General features: G+C 33.6%; 1 protein-coding gene across 6 annotated transcripts in view; it reads right to left on the reverse strand.

The window, feature by feature from the left end:
* DIAPH3 (diaphanous related formin 3) overlaps nt 1-24,083 on the reverse strand; it is a 609,701-nt gene that overhangs the window by 221,636 nt on the left and 363,982 nt on the right. For all 6 annotated transcript variants that reach the window (XM_077158393.1, XM_077158392.1, XM_077158397.1 and 3 more), the window contains 2 exons: nt 22,885-23,014; nt 6,165-6,290 (listed from right to left, as the gene is read on the reverse strand). In XM_077158393.1, the coding sequence (XP_077014508.1) occupies nt 6,165-6,290; nt 22,885-23,014 (256 nt within the window). The remainder of the gene's footprint in view (nt 1-6,164; nt 6,291-22,884; nt 23,015-24,083) is intronic.

The following is a 24,083-nucleotide window of genomic DNA, read 5'->3' on the forward strand; positions in this document are numbered from 1 at the left end:
ATTAACTTACCCTTTAATGATGATACATTAAAATAAAGACTCATCACCACCACCAAAAGAAAAAAGAAAAAAAAAATGCATTGCTGCTCTCATGTCAACTGTTAAACTCTGGATAAAAGCAATGCCCGTGTCTGTAGCTGTTAGGCTTCATTTATTCTTTGTCTAGCACCAAGATCTAAATTTGCAAAGAGCTTTAGAGAAATATGTGAGATATTCAACAATATATAAACACCTGATGAATTTCATTAGAAACATACTGATAAATACTCAATTACTTGATGTTTTTATGAAATCATTTTTCTTTCCCTTTACCAGTACTAAAGCCAAATTTTCAGTAATTTCTACTTGAAACACTATAACCTTCCCTTTTGAAAGCTATGTAACAACCAATTCTGTGTTCAAACACATTGAATCACAAGCATTTAGGTTTGGTCAAGTAATTAGTAAGACTAAGATTTGGAATTCAGAAGAAAGTTATCTGCCTGGTCAGCTAACTTACATCCAAACCTCTGACTACAAATAATACCATATAATTAGCTCCTGCCCTTATCACTGCACTTTCTGCATCAAGGATGGTCTTTATTTCCACTAACGCATATTTCAAAGACCAGTTTCAGACAGTCCTACATGTCTAATGCATTTTATGATACTTCTGAAATACAGATCCCTCCAGTCTTCCATTCATTCACCCATGCCATCATTAAATAAGTATTCATTGAGTTCTACCGTATTCCAAATATATTTCTAGGCACCACAGAAACAGCAGTGAACAAGACAGGTGAAGTCTGTGCTTTCATGAACATATATTCTAGAGAACTATTAATGATCAAATCATGACTCCCACAAGGATATGTTCAAGTCCTAACCTTGGTGCTATGGATCTGAACCCATTTTTTTTTTAACTGTACAGAGACTGTATTGATTTATTCACATATGAAATTATGATAGCTTGTCTTTATGCTTCTTTACCCCCTAAAAGGTTTAAGTGAAAAATTAGACCTTTGTTCTCAGTTAGCAAATCTATGTCATGAGTTAGGATTTTGATATACAAATATACATAATTTTAAAATTATCTCTTTCATTCCAAATTGTAACATATATTTGCAATTTACTGTGGCAGTATATCAGCTGTGTTTTTTATAATAGTGGCTAAGACTGGAAGACAATAAAAAATAGAAGTCATCCATACTTGCTATTCAGTCTTCTTGTTTGGAACAAAAGGTAAAGAATTCACAAATACTACAAGGTAAGCAACTGTTTCAATTTAAGCAGATTCCAGTTTGCAAAATAATTTCTTTATAATTAAGTAGACAACAGTAGAAAGCCCATGTCAGTTGCTTCTTTCTTCCTGGTAAAGTTGCAGGGTACCTATGTCACAGGGGCATCACTGAGTCGAACATGAGAGGTGAAACAAAAAGAAATGTGGCCCTTTTCATTTCAAGTCTTGGGGACAAAAAAAAAAGAGATGTCCTCATTTCAAGAAGAAGAAAAGTGGCCAGATAGAAGAAGCAGTACTATCCACTCAGAGATAATATAGAAACACAGTGCCAAAACTTGAGTTTGAAATTTTTGTTTCCTTTTTTGGGATGAAGAAAATATAAAAGCACCTAAAGGTCAAGGAAAATGTTCTTCATGTGATGAGGAACCCCCACAGTCCAACAGACTCACTCAATTGCGCAAGGGTTGATCTTTCCCTGACCCAAGGCAGGCTCGCCACAGCGTACCCCACTCTGCCTCCTTTGTTCCTTCACAAGTCCCTGAACCCACTATTAAATAAGATCTTTGAAGACGTTATCAGTCAAGATGAAGCCAAACTGAAGAAGGGTGTACTTAAACCTGGTATGCCAGAGTCCTTAAAAGAGAGGAAATTTGAACTCAGTAAGAGGAGACAGATAGATGGCAATGGCCATGTGACAGAGGTAGAGACTGGGTTGTGATTTCAGGCAAGGCACCACCAGAATGCTACAGATCTCAGAGAAAGCTCGATTCTGTGGACACCTTAATGTTGGACTTCTAGCCTCTAAAACATGAGACAATATATTTTTGTTGTTTAAGACAAGCAGTTATTGGTATTTTGTTATAGCAGTGTTGGCAAACTAAGACAATTTAGAGACAGATATTAAAGAAGTAAATGAATGAGATTTTCAGATATGATTGATATGATAAAGAAAATAAGAGTTTGTAATATAGAGAATGGCAGGGGCTAATTTAGAATAGGGAGGCAGAGAAGTCATGGCTAAGAAGGGGACATTAACTAAAACAACTGAAATATGACTATCAAAGTAAGGGAAGTGAGCAAAAAGATTGTATAACAATCTTTTCAGGGAAAGAAGGGAATGTAAATTTGAGGATCTATAGAAGATGAGAAGCAGGACATATTACCTGAGCCATAACAATTTACTGAGTGCCTGTTAAATGGAAGAAAGGTAAGAGGGGAAGAGCAGAAGGGAAAGGGAGGAGAGAGTGAAAAGACCAATTGAAAAGAAAAAAAAATCTACAATTACAAATCATCCCATTATCCAACTTTCTGTTCCTTTCAACTGGGCCATGTATCGCAAGTTTACATTTCACCCATCCCATCCTTCTATTTTACTTCTTAACCGCAGTTCAATTAAGAAAAATGTATTGAATCACCTCAACCGCAAAATGCTAGCTTCGTGCAATGTGGAACATAGATATAAGTAAGATATAAGTTTTTCTCTAAAGAAATTTACTGGGATGGAGTTAGCATTTACTCAGTAATTTTAGAAGTACCTAAATATTGTTATATGGTAGAACAGCAAAAAAGAAAGTCTGAAAATAAAGTGGCATTGTGACCAAGAAATTTAAAGACTATAACATGAAAAAAGAGTGAATTAACTTGTCACATAAGTTGTGACAAATACAAAAATAGATAAATGTCTTTCAAAATGATTTTTTTCTAAGAGACTCAAGAAAGGGGAAAGGAAGAGAAGAAAACAGAAAGGCAAATACTTGTGCAAGGAGAATTTACTGCATGAAACAAATCCTAGCATTTCCCTCTTTATGTCACTGATAAAAGTTTAGTAAGTTTATATATATCATGTATAATCGTGTTTATACAGCAATATAGATAACCCTACCTCAAATTTCGTGTTAGACATTTTTCAATAAAACATTTGCAGTGAAACTATTCCCCTTTAATTATATTTCTGACCAAGCTTAGCAATTAGAAAGTAACAATTATTACCAACAAGTCAATGTGACATTGGACCAGGTAAGTCCTGAAATGCAGAAGGGTCAGTTGCTCCAGAACATCAACTAGTTCCACCTCCCTACCCCATATCATTGACCGCCCCTTCCAAATGAAAAGGTTAGAATGGGCTTAGTTCCAATATCCTTAAAGAGTGGGATAGAAAGATCAAAAGTGATGGTGGAGTTATACAGAGAAGTTAGGGTTTAACAAATGACTATGATTGTTGAATTATTATATGATATTTCTTTTGGTCTGCAGTATCTTAGAGCAGCTAAAACTAAAAACCTAAAATTGTGGAATTGTAACCCATACCAAAATCTGAAATCTGTTTGACAACTAATTGTTGCGGTGTGCTTTAAAATATATTGCCTTTTTGTATATATGTTATTTTTCACAAAAAAAGAAAAAAAAACCCAAAAAAACCACCTAAAAACAAAAAGCCAATGTGACATACATGAAACAATTGTGCATATAATTTAAAGGATGTATTAAATTAATATTTTTTACACTAATTAGTATGTGTAGAGAGGCAGGTAGTGGAAGCTTAAAAATATACCATGATTTGAATGCTATTAGTGAAATCTCATATTATAAAAACATTGTATCAATTACAATTTATTACAATTTATTCAATGGATTGATTATTTAATAGTTCACTAAATCATGGTTCTTTAAACTATATATGGTTTTGTAAAGTCTCCTTAATTTAAATAATAAACTTGAGAAGTGTTTGATGAAGCAAACATTTGATACGTGCTTCAACTAAAGAGCACTTAAACTTAAAACACAGACAAAGTTTGAGTGTTAATAACCTAGACTAAATGCAATTTTATTCATTGTGCCTTTTAGTTTCCAAACTCTTCCATTTTCTAAGATTTAAGAAGCTTACAACTTACCATTTTAATAAGATCTGTATAAATGCATTTAATATTCAAAATCTAACTTGTTGTCAGTCCTAATTAAAGTAAACAAAGCTTTGCAATGAATGAATTTAATTACTTCGAAACTGGTATGCCTAACTAAGATGAAAAGCAAATTAGTGCAATCTAATCTCGGCAAAGAATATTTATGATTATAAGCTTTGTCAATAGCAAAGTGCACCAACTGTTCATATATCTGACTTCCAAGAGATACATGAATGCTAATCAGTTCATTAGAGGCTTCTAGGTTGTGATATTTAGCGACAGGATGCAGTGGCTTTCTTGTCCATGAACTATAATTGTACTCAGAATGAAAAACTGTTTCCAACAAAGGATCATCCTTCCTGTTTCTGATTTCCTGCTGCTTGGTTTTTATTAGCTGTATACCTTTCAAGAAGCTGACATATTCAGTTTCTTGTGTCATCTGAATACAAGTATAGATACATTCTGAGATGGGCTGCTGAGCAGGTTTCTACAACCTTTACTCTGAGCTGAGGAATTTACTGTAGGTTATGTATTCCAGGAACATGGACTTCATAAATAGTGTGCTCACAGTATATTACCAGAAGCTTTACATAAGTGACAATTTTTTGCTAAAATGCTTTCTACCTACAGGGAACAATAATAGATGCTTCATTTAACAGCACTTAATGATTAAAATAATAAAACTTCACTTATGAATATTTTAACATGAAAAATTTTTTTCATGAGGGGAAAAACTATGAATGATGAAATTGACATAACATTGCAATAAACTACATTTTAAAAAGCATAATTTGTCAAAGGTGAGAAAGTGCTGTAAAAATATTTTTTTGATGGATAAATACATTAGTTTAAAGACAAACAAACTCTTCTCTAAGATATTTAAAATGGAGTAGTAATAAAGGTGTTCTGCGCAATAAAAGAGGAAACTAGACCGGAAGGAAAGATAGTAAAGGACAAACAAACACATTAGCCTGAACTGATTGTTGCTGGAATGCATTTTTATGATATTTCCCAAAAGAGACAGTGAAGAAGATAAAATTGAACTAGTTCACAATTAAGCTGAAAGCATATACAATAAAATCTATGGCAAGCCAAATAATAATTTTGTGAATTACTAAATCACATGGGAGAAGAACTAATGAGAGGAAAGTAGTAATTTGATTTCAAGTACCTCAGTTTAAAATAAAATATTAGCAGTATCTATTTATAAAAGCTTATTTTATCCTTTCATATAGAATTCATAGAATTTGGAAGACGATACGGGATTTTAATAATATATAGTAGTAACACTTTCTTACATCACAAAAGATACCAGTGTCTATTGCATAGAATGGTTTGCAAAGCAAACAAACATTAATTTCAGGAAATAAAGTTTATTACTCTAGTTACTCATAGATTAAGCCACCACAAAGTTAGTGCTAACAAAGATAATATAAAGAAGCCTTAAATTAAATAGAAGGACACAATATTTTGAATTTGGACAATTACTATACAAGTAGTGATTATGACAAACTGAATTCTGATTTTGAAACTATGTAGTATTTCTAAAGGCTATATCAAGTTTTCTATAATATGAGTTATTTTGTAATATAAACTAAGCCTTGAAGTTAAGCTAACTAGTCACACCAGTTTATTCAATCTTTATCTGCTTCCTGGAAAAGTATTTCAAAAGTATATAAGGTATCTAAAATACCTACATCACAACATTTGAATTTAGACTCAAATTTCCTCAAATTCAATCTTAATATCCTTTAAATTTACCACCAATATTAGAAGGAAATAAGGCATATGACAGTGAAAAGATAAGAGAACACAGTATTATCCAAGTTGTTAAAAAGGAAAAAAGAATAGAAACCAATAGAAATACACAAGTGAATTATTCATGGTGGACAGACACTGATAAATTTCCCTACAAGAAGATAAAGGTTAAACATTGCACAACCTGGCACTACAGAATGATCTCTGGTTGTGTAAATACATCTAAAATGTTAAATAAACTGTAATTTTAGTTGGCTGATGACAGGTTATTTAGATATCAAAGGATATGGACATCTTTGTCACAAACTTGTCATGCAAGTCCTCAGGAGGGGGAAAGGTTTCCAAATCTTTCTCAAGCTGTTGAAGCTGCCTTCCCATCTGCTTCAAATTCTTTTCCAACGTTTCTACAGAGACTAAAAGAGAGTATATTAAATGCTTTGAAAGGACAGAATCATAATATATAAAAAGTAAAATACTCTATAAACAAAACATTTGTAGAAAACCACAATAATAAAGTATGAGAATTCACTATAAAAAAGATGGATTTCACAAAGTTTTTCTTTTTCTTTTTTTTTTTTAACATTTTGATTTTTAAATCCAGGAACAAAATAAATAAATTCCTTAAAACAGAAGAAATTTAGGAAATGCTTGCATGAACAAACAACATTTTAGAAATGTTTTATTTAGAATTAGATTCCATGACAACTACAAATACTACCAAATAGTCTACTTAGATGAGAGGCAAAGAAAGACTATGCTTTTAAAAATTAAACCTATTCAAAGATAATATTAACATTTTTCAAAATCATGATCTCTTGAGAGGGAACAGTGAGTATATTGGAAATGGGGAGGGTGGGGCACTTTCTATTGTCCAATTGAATATACAACAGGAAAGTTGTAGAGACTGTATCAGAGAAAACTTGCAGAAACATGTAGAAACAATGTCAAAGCTTTCTTTACTGGAACCGTGAGTGTAATGTACGTTAATTGTTTAATATTAAGATTTTTCTTCTTTGATTTAAAGTTTCTATGCTGGTTTGAAATGTCCCCTAGAAAAGCCATGTTTTAATCAAAATTCCATTTCATAAAGGCAGAATAATCCCTATTCAATAGTGCATATTTGGATCTGTAATTAGATCATCTCCCTGGAGATGTAACCCAATCAAGAGTGGTTGTTAAACTGGATTAGGTGATGACATGTCTCCACCCATTTGGGTGGGTCTGTTTCTGGAGTCCTATAAAAAAGGAAACATTTTGGAGAATGGGAGATTCAGAGCAGAGATAGCCACGAGAAGCAGAGTCTACCAGCCAGTGACCTTTGGAGATGAGGAAGGAGTTTCAAGAAACTCCTCCTGGGGAGTTTCATGAAACAGGAAGCCAGGAGAGAAAGCTAGCAGATAATGCCATGTTGGCCATGTGCCCTTCCAGCTAAGAGAGAAACCATGACTGTGTTTGCCGTGTGCTTTCTCGCTTGAGAGAGGAACCTGAACTTCATTGGCCTTCTTGAACCAAGGGATCTTTCTCTCGATGCCTTTGATTGGACATTTCTATAGACTTGCTTTAATTGGGACATTTTCTCGGCCTTAGAACTGTAAACTAGCAACTTATTAAATTCTCCTTTTTAAAAGCCATTCCATTTCTGGTATATTGCATTCCAGCAGCTAGCAAACTAGAACAGTTTCTCTCACAGTACACCTGAAGCAACAGATGCAAAGCAGAGTATTGAGGCACTATAATGTTCTGGCCATCCAGCAGGACAAACCTCAGGAATCACTTAAACAAATCTTCGTCAATTTTATGAAACAAGATGTAGTGACCAAGCCATCTTACTGATTCAGATGAAAGAAAAATTCTTTTGTTTCTAATCAATGTGAATTATACAGAATGTTGCTAAAAAATACAGCATAAAATAATTCCAGATAATTTAGCAATTTCATACTTCAATTGTACCTAAGGGTTCTCTGGATAAGTCAAGGTTCTCTATTAAGGATGGGAATAACCTTGGAAGCTATTCAAATACCCCATCAAATGGTACTGAGTTACATATATATATAAATACATATGATTTATAATCTCCATTCAATTGAATCGAATAGTAATCAAGAATGAAAGATAACATAAAAGAACACAGAGGTTGTTTGCTTTTTTTTTTAAGGTAGCTGTACCCAAAATAGCATCCACTGTTCTCACAGATATTAAGAGCTGTTAATAAATTATTAATATATTTTATAGGAAACAATGGTAGCAAGCTAATCTTCAGATAAAGTGTTTAATGAGTTCAATGATTGAATTCTTTACAGAGCCATTTAATGAGCCCTATGATTGAACTCTTCAGAGAGCCACATATAACAGTTGTTACTGTCTAAAGGGTGATAGTACTTTAACCTTTGGCTCCCACTGTTGTGAAGCCATTCTGGAGTTACGCATATTTTCTTGGGAGTTTTTTGCTAATCATGTGTCTCCTCTCTGTGGCTCTTAAATAAAAGACAGTGACTCAGATAATGTGATACATGCAACATTTCCATCATGACAGCATTTACAGCTATGCACACACCCACACCCACACACACTCACTATGACAGCATAATGTGCTAAGTCAATCTAACTCTGCCCCCAATATCTTGTAGTATACGACTCACAGTGGTAAACTCATACTTCCTTTGTTGCATTCTTTCATTTTTACTTCTGCTTGTAAATTGTTCACAACCAACACATCTATTTGATTAGGACTATGGTGTTTCATTTACTCTCACATTTCCAAATAGTGTTTTGCTTCTTTCAAAGTGGTCTATCCACATCATAGAGCAGATTCCTTTTGTTCTCCTACACTATTTGATCTCACCTCTAAAGTCTACATTAGTATTTCTTCTATCGTTTCTTAAGAACTCTTAACAAGTGGTATAGCTACTTTCACACTTCCTAAAACTTTGAAACTTGTGGTTAAATAAAGGTTCAAAAACATACAAAAATCTTTTCTTTCATAAATGTACTTAGTTGATAATCCATAGATTTACTTTATGCTATGAATTAGGCTATAATAAGAGAAACAGTAAGAGTTATAATAGTAGTAGCAACCATAACAGTAGTGGTAGTAAGAGCAGCTAAAATCCACTGAGTGCTTATGCATATCAGCTACTTTCTTATATATTTAATATGAATTAACTCAACAATTAATCCTCACAAGAACATCATGATGTATGATTATTATTATCCCCATTTTACAGATGAAATTGGAGTTGAGTGGGTATGTAAAGGTCAAACAAGTGAAAAGTGGTAAGGTCAAAATCTGAACTCAGGCAGTGTGCTTCCAAACTTTATTTTTACTTATTTCTAGCCATTTTAAATCACTATACCACTTTACAGAAATTATCCTTTTATTTTTATGATTACTACTTATTTGCCACTGACAATATTTAACTCAACGGACTGTTTTCACATAATAACTGGTTTCTTATACATTCTTACCTAGTACAATCACAAGTAATCCATATGGCTTAAATCCAGGGAAACACAACTAAGTATTCCAAATGGATGGATGGACGGATGGACAGTTGGACAGGCATGCTATCATATTTTTAAAAAATGATCATTTAAATTTAAAGTAGTATCCTTCCACTGAACAAAACCACATATTTAAAATACTATATTTTAGTCTGCTTATCTAATTTATGCACACACATTGTATCTGGAAATGGTTGAGAAAAGGCAAATAAGAGTGTGAGGGAATCTTGCATGGAAATAAGCATGAAGCAAACATTGGAGGGGAACAGTCAAATACCAAAGTGTACGTCCAGTGAGAGGGCAGAACTTTGGTATCTGTGGGGAGGATTAAGAGAGGCGTATTTTTGGCTCATACATTGTCATTCTCAAAGCTGCCAAATGGCCTGAGCGGCCCTCAGAGGTCAGCTACTTGTAATTGAAGATAGATCCACCCTAGTGAAATGAAAGCTGCTCAGGGGCATTAATTGCTTCCTTGAGCTCCTTCCAATTCTTTGGTAGTTAGTGGATCACAAACCACTTTTTATCTTTGTGATCTGAAGGAAATCCTCATTGGCTCAATTTCCTCACAGCAAGAAGGGAAGAATCCCACTTCATATTTTTACCTCACAGATATTTCATAAAGGATCGAACACCATGACATAGGGTGAAGAATTTTTTAAAAAATAGAGTGCACTTTACAATGTTATTCTTAGAACTGAAGTCTGCTCTTAAAGAAAGAGAGAATTAATATTAGAATCCAAGGAAGAGTGAAGAGAAAAAAGAAAACATCATAATCATTACTAGGCCGTCAATAGTATTGTGTGCTTAGGCTGAAAAAAAGAGTTGCTTATTTCAAGAAGTTAAATGTCAGAACTATTTGAGCATATCCAAACATTTAAGGTCATATTATAGAGAGTAAACAAGCTGCCTTATAAAATGGTTCTTGTGACTGCTTTACAGATGTCTCACTAAGCTGTACTTACGCTTCATCAGCAGTCTCTGCTTACAGTACTTGTACATTACACTTAAGTGGATTTAAATATAATTGACCAACTTTTCACTGTTTTTTTTGGGGGGGTGAGGGGTGGTGCATGGTCTGGGAATTGAACCCGGGTCTCTTATCACTGAACCACTCGTGCATCCACACAGTTGGTTTTTAAATAATGACAAAAGTGCACTTGGAAGAGAGAATAGCATGTGCAAATTCTAGGTTAACAAACTATCATCTAAGATTCAGAGATATCTGAAAGGCAAAATTAAAGAAAAATTCAAGAAATGTCCTTGGTATATTTGTTTTTTAACAATTATATTTCTATCAACAGATCTGTATCCTCAAACATTTATGATTTTAGCCATACTTTTCAAATATGTCAAGTTCTCGGAGGTCAGTGACTATATTTTCATATCAGAAATACCAACTGGAGCAGAGAATTTTAAATTATTCACTCTGAAAGATGTGTTGATTTACTGGTATCTCAATATGACTTGTGAGCGATTTTATCTGTCAACTATATTACATTTTTTAATCAAGAAATTAATCATATTTTTTATGCTTTTGGATTATTCAGAAGAAAAGTAACAAAACATAGTCATCAAAGAGTTGACTAGACTATTTTAAGTCAGTTTTGATGTACACATATCACCCAGTTAATATTCAGTCAGATAGGATGTCTCCATCACCTCAGATGCCACGTGTCTCCATCCCTAAGCAGTGACTCATCTAACATCCATGCTTAGAGCTCAGTGGGTGGCAGAGCACCTGTGCTAGAAACCTGCTAGTCTTGACTCTTCTTCCCTCAGATCCAAATAATCATGACACTTCACTTATGTTACTTGGCAAAGAGTACTTAATTAATTCCTTCTTCTCTAGAACACTATTCGAATCAAGAAGAACTCTTATCTCTTATCTGATAGGTTCTCCTACTGTTTTCTTCCAGGACCTTCTTCATGCTGTACACAGGGGTTTCCAGATTAACATTAGTCTAAAGATGTCCTTCTCTCTTTAAAACCTGCAAATGAACTTCTTACATGTATATATCTGAGCTCCTAAACACTGTTCACCCACAACCTAGCTCAGCTCTATTTCATATTCTGCCATACTATACTCACACTCCCAAGATACCACACTGCTTGTAGTTCCCTACCTCCTACCCCCTCCATTCATTCTGTACCTGATGCTGGAAATAATATGCCTCTATTTGCACTTCTTTATAAGTCAAGAGTTTAAAACGTCATGATGTCCCGGTGAGGTGCCCTGTATACCCTGCCCATTCACCTGGTAAATATCTCTGTCTTTGCAATTAGTACACTCTATTACATTTATTTGTTTATGTGTCCCTCCCTTTTCATATGATTGGGCATTCCTTTGGGGGGGAGGGACCATATTCTATTCATCTTTATATCTTCAGTTATATAACATATTGCAGGTATTCAAATGTTTGTTGAAGGAAAGAATTTAACATTAACATCTTCTGAGATAAAAGCATTAAAAATGAAATGGGAAAATACAATAACAGATTAAATATGTTAAACATTACAACCTAAGACACAGACCTGTCTTCAAATGCCTTTCCATTGTAATTACATACCAGAAGTATAAAAGAAGTTTGTGAATAAAAGTAAAATTGCAACTATAGATAAAAGTTTAAAGCAATCATGAATATAGGCTTTCTCTAACACCAAGGCCTCTATGATACACTATGTTAAGATTTCAATCAAGAAAGCAGAGTAGAGATTATATACATTTAAGTAATCTTTGTAATTAAAAAATAATCCTCTGTTAATACCTCCTGAAGATGTCTGTCATTACTTGATAAAGCCTACTAAGGAATGCCACACTTATGCTTCAATATCAAGATACAATCCGGAGAAACTGACTTCTTTAAAGAATGCTTAAACAACATGTCTGTTACCCTAAAATAGTTTAAACATTCAAAACTAAATTAACCTTCCTACAATTGTTATACAAGCAATTGTTTTGTGAGGGAAGCTAGGGAGGGACTATAAGCATTTCATGCTCCCATAAAACATTTTTTTCTTCAGGACTGGTATAATAAAGGCATCTTATAAAAGTATTTGGACATTTTATAAATAAAGTTAAAAATAGCAAATTGGATGGACAGAATTGACAAACATAAACCTAAGCATGAAAAAAATACTGTACTTAAAGGAGGAAGATAGCAAAATATATGTTCCAGAATATCATTATAAAGTCATTATTATGGTAAAGAGTACAAAATTTAAGCAAGAACTGTGAGAAAGAAAAAAAAAAGTACAAGTGCAAAATAAAGTACAGCTTGACTCACAATAAGCAAAGACAAATTCAAAGACGTGGACAGTCATCCTCACCAAGAAGGTGGGCCTCCTTCTGCTCAGCATTTTTCCCTTCCCCTTGCGTTAATTCCTGCATTGAACCACAATCTGTGTTTCCTAAACAGTTTACTATATGTAATCCATTTATTTTTCTTCCTTTTTAAATCACATTGCAAGAAAAATTCCTATATTTGCTATGGAACTTAGGATGGAAAAGTAAAGACAAGCAGAGAAAACAATGAGCAAAGCCGATTAGAGGTCTCTCACTCACTCTGGAGGAAAAGAAGCAACACTACAGCCCAGTCCCCAATGATAACAAAGACAGTGCTACAGGTAAGTCAATTTTTCAGACAAGAAATGTATATTAGTAGGAGAAGCCCATCTAATAGAAAACCATGTTTACCCATAAGAATTTGAGAATCTCTTTCTTACAAATAAGATTCTCAAGCACATGTAAGTATTAGACAAGAGAGATCCATAACTGAGATCTCTGCAACAAATATAGCATGTTCCCTCAGGACAATGGCTTTATGTGCATACACACAAGAGAGGGATGCTAATGTTTCTAATATGTCCCATGGTGAATCGTACATATAGATTTAGGTTGACAGCTTTCAAAGGATGAAACTTGTTTTCCTATATGCTATTGAACGTAATGTCTGCCTAACAAGTACTGGACGATATCTCCCCATACTTGAAAATTCCAATTTTTTTTCTCCTGCCTAGAGCTTTTCTCTGAGCTCCAGCTGTCAACTGACCATCTCCCCTTGATATTTAGTAGGATTTTTACTCCCATTCTCAAATTGTAATTCCTTATTTTCTCCTATAATCTGCTCCTAATGCAAGTCCACCTTTCCTAGCTGCTCAGGCTAGAAACTTTCTTTCTTTCCTCTCTTTCTTTCATACCCCACTCATCTAAGCATAAGTAAATCCTGTTAGTTCTACTCTCAAAATACTTTCATTGTCTAAAGACTTCTCACTACTCTTGCTCCTCCTTCAGGTCCAACCCATCAGCTTATCTCCTCCGGATATTACAACATTCAAGTGGTCTCACTGCTTCTGCCATTGTTCTTCAATTTTTTCTCAACATACCAGCCAAAGTATCCTTTCAGAATGTTAAAAGTCAGATATCACTCCTGGATTCAATGGCTTCCTACTTCAGATCCTTCCAACTGCCAATAAAGTCCTACAGGATCATTCGCTTGTTACCTTTCTGACCTTATCTCCTACTGTCTCCCCTCACTCCCTTGGTCCCCAAGACTCTTTCTGGTGCCCTGAAGGTTATGCACTTGCTCTTCTCTCTCCCTGGAATGTGCTTCACTCAAACACCCAAAATGTCCTCCCCACCTCCCTTAGGTATTTACTCAAAGTCTACCTTCTCTTGACACCTCTGAACACTCAAGTGAAAATTGCCAAACAACCTTGCTCTGGCATTCCAGAACTATCCATATAATATAATATACATTGATATCTTTTTCTGTTTTATGTTCTGTAAACCCCGTCTAAAATGTAACTTCTTTTATGTTCACTGCTCTTTCTAGTACCCAAAACAGTACCTGGGAAGGAAGACATACTCAAAGAACAGACGAAAAAATGGATGAATGTAAGTCAATAATTTTGTTTAGGTTACTTAAAGTCAACCTACCAGTTCGTAACCCAGCGTCTGCCACAAAGTGAGAGATCAATAAACTGTTTTGAAGGAGTTCTCCTTCTATAGGGTGAAAATGTATAAAAAACTAAATGAGCACTGGGTCTTTTATCTTTAAAATATGTAGTGTGGCAGACAGCAACTGAAAAACTGCCATCACAGAAGTGGTCATTTTTACATGATAAAAGAGCATATGAATCAACATTATGCTGAGTGAGACTAGCCAAAAACTAAAGGACAAATACTGTATGGTCCCACTGATGTGAACCGACATTAGAGAATAAACTTGGAATATGTCATTGGTAACAGAGACCATCAGGAGTTAGAAATAGGGTAAGATAATGGGTAATTGGAGCTGAAGGGATACAGACTGTGCAACAGGACTAGATACAAAAACTCAAAAATGGACAGCACAATACTACCTAATTGCAATGTAATTATGTTAAAACACTGAATGAAGCTGCATCTGAGCTATAAAAAAAAAAAAAGATCAAATGATCAATCTAAATAATCTCTTCAGGGGGAGAGAGAAAGATCACCCAAGATTATATTTTCTTTAGATTTTTCTGTGCATGCAAATAAACATCTTTTTAGGCATTTCTATTACTTATACCGTTTATCCTAAGTGCATCCATACAGCATTTCTTAATAATTCTGGGTGGGTAAATCTATTTTTTAAACCACATACAAACACATCCAGAAAAAAATAATTTCATAGGTGCAAGAGAATTGCTGGAAATCACTTGTTTTAAAAAGTTGTTTAATAATAGATCTCTTTTCCAGAAGAAATCTTATGCCAATTTCAGAATAAGAAATAAAAATAGTGTTGGGTTGAAGCAGAGGAGGGAAAATGGAAACCATTTTCCAAATATCATTCCTTATGCAAGTATGTTCAATTTGGGAAAATACATTGAACTATACACATATGACTTGTCCATTTATCTTTATATATATATGATTCTTTAATTTTTGGAAAAGCACAAAAATTTTCAACAACATTAACCTACAAAATTTTTGGTGTTTACAGAATTTCTAAAGCTCTGGATAACTTTCAGGCAACACACAGTTGGAATTTGTTCAATTAACTTTTGAGAGTATATATTATCATTCTATAAGAATATAATATTCACATATACCCATGTTTATCTCATCTTTAATGACAGCACAGACAGATGCATGTCAACTAGAAATAATCACTGAAGAATAGTAACAATTACAAAATATGTTGAGAATATTTATATAGAGCTTACTAGGTGCTGTTTAAGCTGTATACATATTTAAACATATTAACCTATTTAATCCTCACAACAAACCTTTGAGTTAATTACTACAATTATTCCTATTTTATAGACAAGAAAATTGAGGCCCAGAGAGGACAAGTAACTTATCTAAGGTCATACTTCTAGTAAGAGGCAGAATTAGATTTTAAACCCCTGTTGTTTAGTTTCAGAGTCTATGCTCTCCCATACTATCATCCCCTATAATTAAACTGGGATTACATTTGCATACTACCACTTAAATAATTTTTATAGTTATTATGGCCATCATTACCTGTGAGTAAAAAAATTTCCCTAAATTCTGAGGATACATGAATTTAATTTTTAGCTGGTTAGTGTTTTCATATGATGAAAATAAAAAAAAATAAGAAAAGGGTATTTCACAAGCTCATCACCCTTAAACATTCAACTATCCCATGATTCAGTGATAAATGCTTTCCATTAACTGTTTCATAATACTCAAAAATGCTGCTGGAAGCTGCATGTAGTTACAGCAGTGACAACAAGAACTATTAACTCAAGATTTTGCAAGTCACATAAATACAGTCTGATTTCTGGTGAGCAGTTGGTGATTACTTTCTGCAGCATCTGATCATCTCCACACTTCTTCACCCCAGAAGTTACTGCATATCAATCTTGCCAGCAAGGAGATTCAGCAGAATGCTCTAAATATGTTCATTCCATCTACTCCTTAGGTTTCTTTGTAGTATACAGTTTTGTTGCATTAAGCTACACTTCAAAATGCTGGGTTTTTTTTCATCTACCTTATTTATAATTTCCCACTTCATGGTGCAAAACTGAGGTCCAGTAAAAACTGCTTCACAGTCAAAAGGCTATAAGAGCTCCCAGACCTTGTTGTCACTGGTGATGCTGCCCTGTTATTTGATGTTAGCTATGGCTCATGGGCGACAGTGACAGAACTGCTCGCGTAGCTATTTCAAATCTATAGCTGACCAAAACCCTGCAAACACTGTAAACTGTTAGTTTCTCCAAAAGATTAATGCTGTATTGATGCCACTTTTAGTCTGCTAACCTCCCAAAAGATAGAGAGGTCTTCCTGTTGTGGTTTTCTTCTTCATCATCATCTATCAGCTCAAGCAGTAACAGATTCAGGAAATGTTCCTAGTTCAGTATCTCAAAAAGCAATCTTTAGTTGCAAGTAGCTCCTCCATGCACAGTGTTCTTCAATGTCAGTCTAAAGAATCCCTAAACCTTCTCCTGAATTTGGCCAAGTTCATTCTATTTCACCATATTGCTTTCTAAAATAGTTTATATTTGAACTATAAAATAATTACCTACATACCTCATGTCCGAGCCTCCACTTTAGACTTTTGATGCCAGTTCTATATAGATAATCCCAGAAATAAACTAGCAGGATTTAAATAAAATGCTGTTCATTAGACAAGCTTGACGTTGTAGCCCCTTACCAGAACACTGTTCTTGTAGTGGCACTATAAATATTTTCCATAAATTTTTTAATCTTACGAACGGTCCAGTTACACTTCATCATACCGTTTTGTCTTAAAAGCGTTAATTTGTTGAATGTAACATTTTACATATATGACCATTTTGATAAGTATGTGTATACCTATATGAAATATATTTAAAAAATAAATTTACCAAAACCTTGTGTCTGATGCTCCTTTTATCTACCATATCAACAGAAGAGTAGAACATATGAAATAAAAATAAATAGGGGGAACAAATGTTAAAATGAATTTAGTTTGAAATGCTAGTGACAAATGAAAGTGAGGGGTAAGGGGTATGGTATGTATAACCTTTTTTTTCTGTTATTGTTTTCTTTTTCTGTTGTCTTTTTATTTCTTTTTCTAAATTGATGCAAATGTTCTAAGAAATGATGAATATGCAACTATGTGATGATATTAAGAATTACTGATTATATATGTAGAATGGAATGATATCTTAATGTTTTGTTTGTTTGTTGTTAATTTTTTAAATTAATAAACAAAAAAAGAAAAAAAGAAATTTACCTTTACAATATTTGGCTGTAATAATAATATAAAAATTATTTTATAGTGCCTAAGTATATACTCATTAAATAGCTACCAGTCAAATTAGATCACTGAGACATGCCTATATAGGAGTCATAAACTAGCTTTCCTGATATAGCTTGCTATTTTACAGTCTAACTGTAGAACCAGTGCTGTGTAGCTAGGAGATGTTAACTGTTTCCACTACTTCAAGGGATAATGAAGAAAGGGTAAAATCATCTATCCATATTTCCTGTTTGGAAAAAGTGTCACCAGCTAAACCAGAGTTTTACTAGCCTTTATCACCCCACTTGCTTATAATAAAATTAAAACAATTCTAGTAGCAAAAGTAAGAATAAGTGGGAAAAAAATAAACAGGGATATAGTAAATAAAAGAAAAAGACAAAACAAAACAAAACCTTTATACATTTTAATGAATGCATTCTAAAATGAAATCCAGGAGATGCCATAGATCTAGCCCTGAAATTACATGTGAATATTCACAAATATATTTATTTAAAATCACTCAATATTTCCTTGTACGTGCACTAATTTGTGTGTTATGTCTATTCAAAAAAAGGGAACGAGGCATACATATGATTATTTAAAATCATACTATAACTCACGATTTGTACAAGAACCTTTGATATCCCTAAATTGATTACTAATGAACATCTAAACTGCAGGCCCACAGGCTGTTTCTTCAACTCATCTGATAAAGTAGGAAATCACTCAACATAGGCTACCTTATTCTACAGCCAAAGAACTATAAGTAAACAAGAAAAATGTCTTAAGTTAGAATGCATTTTGTGCTTTTCATTGATAACTCAATTAAAGTAGTATTTCACAAAGCAGTCTTCAACAACTAGAATTGTTTTATTATAAATTTGTCCCCACCCATTGGGTCCTGTTCATTTCTTTCATAATATTGTTAGAAATGTGCACTCATATATATTTTCATATAACTCAAATATCCTTCAGTTGATTTGAAACACCAAATGAAGTAGGTATCTCCCCACAAATTACGAGGTCCCGACCTACTACCCCCATGATACAGTGGTGCCAACTAACACAATGTAAGCAGTATTATTACTTCTGTTACTCAATGATATTTTTTATTTATAATCTGCACTTAAAGTATTTTTATATTTTTATATATCTGCAATTAAATTAATAACTAATTTTAAACATTCAAAATTGATCAAACTCCCTAATAAATTTTAATCAGTGTTTTTGGAAGGCTACATAGCACAAGGAGTTTGGAAACACTGCCTGCTTGTTATAGCATTTGATTTTGAAATTTTCAAATACCATGCAGTTTCCAGGTGGCAGCCACCTGGAAATTAGGTGTTCTAAGAGATCACAGTAGGTGAATGAAAGACAAACATTTGGTATTTAGCAAGGCATTTATCATAAAATGTTGGGAAGGCATGGTAAGAATTGCAAACCAGGAGATGTACAGGGGCAGATAAATATTTGGGTCATACTGAAGAATTACTATCTAAATATATACAAATAAAGACAAGCAGAAAGAAGTCTATCAAATGGAGGGGAAAAAATGAATATAAGATATTAAAGAATGTTCCTGAAAGCTAAAATGAGAAAAATGACAAATATTAGAAATGAGCCATCATTGAATCTACTCCAAAAACACACTAAATATTACTCTTTCTCCAGTAGATAATTCCATTCCCAGCAGATCCAGAAACAGTTCCTAGTCTAGAGTACAGTTTTTATATAGTGGTCTAAGGATTTTCTGGAAAATCTGTAAATTTTTACTTATGGAAGGAACAGCATACAAAGAAATTTAGGTGAGATTCCTAGTCAGCACCAGGAAAAAGCACCAAAGGGAAAGTAACATTTACCTAAGCTACCTGAAGAAGAGAACTAGACAACATTCTATGCCTACCTCCCAGACATTTAACTGAGACAGACCCCACCACACAGCTCTGTGCTGAAGTGCTGAAGGTTGTAAACAGAAGAGGCAAATGAGAGAAAGAAAATCAGAAGAAAGGGGGACAAGAAGGATTTTCTAAGGTAGATAAAATTTGGGATGAGTGGTTAAGCCCTTAGGAATCAAGAGCTGCATTTAGGGCATATTATGATTTTAATACCTATTAGACATGCAGACGGAAATGACAAGTAAGTTGTTGTCATCTACAACAAATACAGAGCTTACAAAGAAAGACTGGGATATAAAATTTGGAAGTCATGCTCTTAATGATGGTGTTTAAATACTTGGGAACTTAAGAGATCAGCTCACCTAAGGAGATGCTGTGGGGAGGTAAAAAAAAAAAAAAAAAAAAAAGAGATGGGCTCAGTGTTATCCTACTAACAGCAGCAAAGTAAGGGGAAGAGCCAGCTGGGGCAGAAGCCATATATGTGTGAAGGACTGGTTTTACGCTATGCCATAGACACGATACATGGGGCTGGCAGCAAATAAGGGCACAGTTTCTGACACAGAGTAAACACTCAACAAATATTTATTAAAGGAGTGTATAAATAAATGAATTACAGAGTAAACTAGTGTGGTGCTCTGTAATTCAGAGACGACTGAAAGTCAGAGTCAAATAATGGAAATATATGATAGAGCTATCATCACCTTAAAAAAGACGGGGCTGAGAAAGGTGACACTTACCTTGGTTTTAATTTTGATACATCCAACCAATACAGTTCTGTAATATTTTCTACCCATTAATAAAATCCCATCCCAAATTTAATAAATATATGGGTTTTTGTTTCATAGATTAGTCAATTCATTTCCATTATTTAGTCTAGAGAAAAATGTATTCCTCTCTTATAAGTCCATACAAGAAATTTTATAAGGGTATACAGAAATACAGTAATAGCCCCAAATATTTTCACTAAAATAGCAACAGAAAAGCTGTAGACCATTATCTCTTAGAAAAGAAACCACCCTATTGAAGTAGATTTTTGAAAACCGTCATACAGGTAAGCTCATTAGTTGCAATATAAGTCCCCCTGCTGATCTAGAGTACCTAATGACCAGGACTTGTTATGTCTCAAAAACAAAGGTGCTTTTTAATTCATGTGATAGCTCACTGAAGAGATTTCAAATCTAGAAACTTTAAAGTGATGATATATAAGAGCACCTAAATTCTCCAAAGCAAACAGATGTGTTTCATCCAAAACATTAATCTATTTCTCTAAAATTTTATTCATTAATAGGGCAATATATTCATAAAAAGAAATTATGCCCAACAATTACCTACACTATAAAAAAAAGCTCTTGATTGAGACTCTCTATAGAAAATTAGCTTTCTATTTCAAATATGAAGCTGCTGCTCCCTATGAAATGCATTAACAATATCTGCTGACCCATACACATATGCATGCCTCCACTATAAGGGATGGAAAGTAAACACCCCTAAGGCCCCAGAAAGTTCTGCTAAAACACCAGAAAACACACAGAAGAATCAAATTTCCGAGTTACGTCTCTGAAAGCCCTTATGGAAGTTAAGTGTTTTAAAAAGCAAAAAGTCATTTTATAAAGACTTTAATTAGACTTAAATGCCATAAAAATGATATTTTAAAAACCCAATTTATATCAAAGATTACTTAGAAAATAAGTTCTATAATAAAAAAATACATTTGAAAGAGAATGCTGCAACTTAACTCTTTAGTCTTAGATTACTTATTTAGTGTTAAGTAAATCAAACTGTTACTGACAAAAAATTATTGCACTGAATTCATTCTTGCTAAAGATTGAATGTTGATCTAACCTATCAACTACTTAATTATCTTTTCCCCACAAAAAGAACTCCTGTTAATTTTCAAGGCACTTTATCCCACTTTTCATCTACTACTACTTAGCAAGCTCAACATATACCAGGAAAGCTCAATTTCAATTCTATTTCACTCTGTTTGCTCAAGTATTCCAAAATTTCAGAGATCTCACTTTAGGAAAGTTAACTTAACTGAGTTAATGAACTAATCGGTTCAAAAGCTATTTTGAGAATTACTGGGTTAGTGTGAGTATTGCTTCCCATTCTGTTTGTGTGTCCTCTGGCTCTATTTCACATGGTTTATTATGAAAAAATAATTTGGATTTAATTTTCCTTCTTAAATTTTATTAAAACACCAATAACTATATATGTGCATATTGTTAATTTTAAGGTATTATATGGGCAAAGTAATACGCTATCATTAGAACATTAGGTTGTAGTAGCTAAAAATAATGTAAAAAGATTATTTTGGGTATTGAAAGTCCAGACTAATTACAACTTTTTTTCAACAGGTAGTAGAAGTATATATTTCAAAGAAACCATATTTCTCAGGACAAAACTTCAAAGGGCATTTCATTCAATTATCTGATTATGTGCAAATAAACTACTATGACCCCCATTTTATAGAAGAAACAATTGAAAGGGACTGAATGCTAATGGTGCTTTTTTATTTAAGAATGAATATTAATTATACTATGGAAAAAATAAAGTATCTTTCTTTAAGTTGTGAAATTTCAATATTAGGAAGGAAATAAATAGATTACAAAAATAATTTGACATTACTAATGACCAGTGGTCCACACAGAAAGAATACAGATATTTCACCACTTTCAAATAAGTTTCCTACCAAAAAGTATTCATGTCAGTTTTTTGGAATTAAGCAAACTTTTTTTCCATAAAATTAATGCAATACACACATGAAAAATTGATTCTTAAAATGGTCACAAAATTGCCTATAAATCATGTCATAATCAAGTGTAAAATGAATGCCCCCATCCCTCTAAGACCCTTTATCCTTTGATCTAAGCTCAAAGTAAAGGGCTGGAAACAGATTAGAAATTTGGGCATTAGGAAGATGTGAGTAGAATCTTTGGCAGTTTTGTTTCTTTTAGGACAAAGAGCTCCAGCTTGCAAGGTCCGTGCGGATAGATTTGAAATCCAAACAAAGAGAGGCATCAATTGGCAGTACTAGGCTCAAGTATATGAGTCACTCAGTGTCTGTTAAATGACACAGATCTAGGGAGCATCCACACTAGCCACAGTGGAAAAGCGTTTAGCAGCAGGGGGTGGGGCTGCCAAGTATTCACAAGGTTTAAACTGCAAAATAATATAGTTTTGAATATAGGGGCTTGTTATCTAACCAAACAAATTAAACTCATAATTCCCATCAGGACAACTCCTAAACTCCTACAAAGCCCTTTATTTTAAAATTAGATAATATGTGTGAAAACATTCTAAAAAACTGGAAAATATATATAAATAAAAGGCATTTTCTGTCTTTAAGTGTGAATGAAGATACAGTACAATCAAATGTTTTCTATAAAATCACAAACCTTTACTAGCTTTGTCTAAATGTTCCAAATCATCCACAAAATTCAGGATATCTGGGTACTTTTCTTCACATATTTCCACCAGAAAATGAAGCAGTGTTGTTTTCTGATCTGCTGATTTCGTGTCTTTTAGCTAAACAGAAAAAGAGAGAAAAAAAATACAGAATTAAAAATATTTTGATAACCTGCAAACTTAAATAATGCTAATTACTTAAATATTAATCTAAATATATTTAGATAAGAAATAAATTGCAATATTAGCTAATTCCATTTTTAAAAAATAAATAAATACTTAAAAAGCTACTTTTTCTTGTATTTTGATTAAAATAATTAATAATTGTGGTAAAGAAGGATTAAGTTTAGCATGCCATGTTTTATGGGAAAAAATACATACGGTGAAATGCCTAGAAAAAAAAAATAACTTAAAAGTCTATAATAGTAGTATTTAAAACAAACAATTTGGGTCATTCATTCATTGGCCTATATTTATTGAATGCCTATCAGATAGGAGGAACTGAGGATACAACAACATAGTAAGACACCAAGTATTTCCTCAATAAGCTGTTTAGTGAAGGAAACAGAAAAGAAAATATGTATTTACCCTGGCGTTACAAATTGTATAGTTAAATGATCACAAAGTACATCTAGGAGGACATGATACCTAAACAATCTCAGCAGACAGGAAGTTGCATGTAACAAAGGAAGGGAAGGAGAAAATTTAAAAGGGCCTTGTCATAGGCAGATGGAGCAACATTTGAAAAAAGGCCAAAGATGAGGAATAACATGGTATTTTGGGGAGTCAGAGTAACTCTACAAAAAAAGTATGTATGTGCTAGAGTGGAAAGAAATAAATCTGTCCCCAGAAAATGAAAGGGACTTTTAAGATGCATGAGAGATGATCAGATGTGAATCTTAGTAAGCTCCCACTAGCGAAGTATGGATAAAAGATAAGAGCAGGACTAAGAAGCAGAAAGAACCGAGGTGATGACCCAGGCAGGGAAGGAAGGCAGCCTGAACTGAGGCGGTACCCTAAAAATGGAGACCAAAGGATATCGTGGGTCTGGAAACCCAAGTGATGCTGTTAATTTAGACAAGATAGAAAGAATGACAAACAGATTTGGGTAGGGTAGAAAAGAAGATGATTGTTTATGTTTTGGACAAGTTGAGTTTGAAGCTTCTAGGTGACATCCAAGTACAAAGGA

Source organism: Tamandua tetradactyla, chromosome 4 (assembly GCF_023851605.1).
Source record: "Tamandua tetradactyla isolate mTamTet1 chromosome 4, mTamTet1.pri, whole genome shotgun sequence".
NCBI classification, from domain to species: Eukaryota; Metazoa; Chordata; class Mammalia; order Pilosa; family Myrmecophagidae; genus Tamandua; species Tamandua tetradactyla.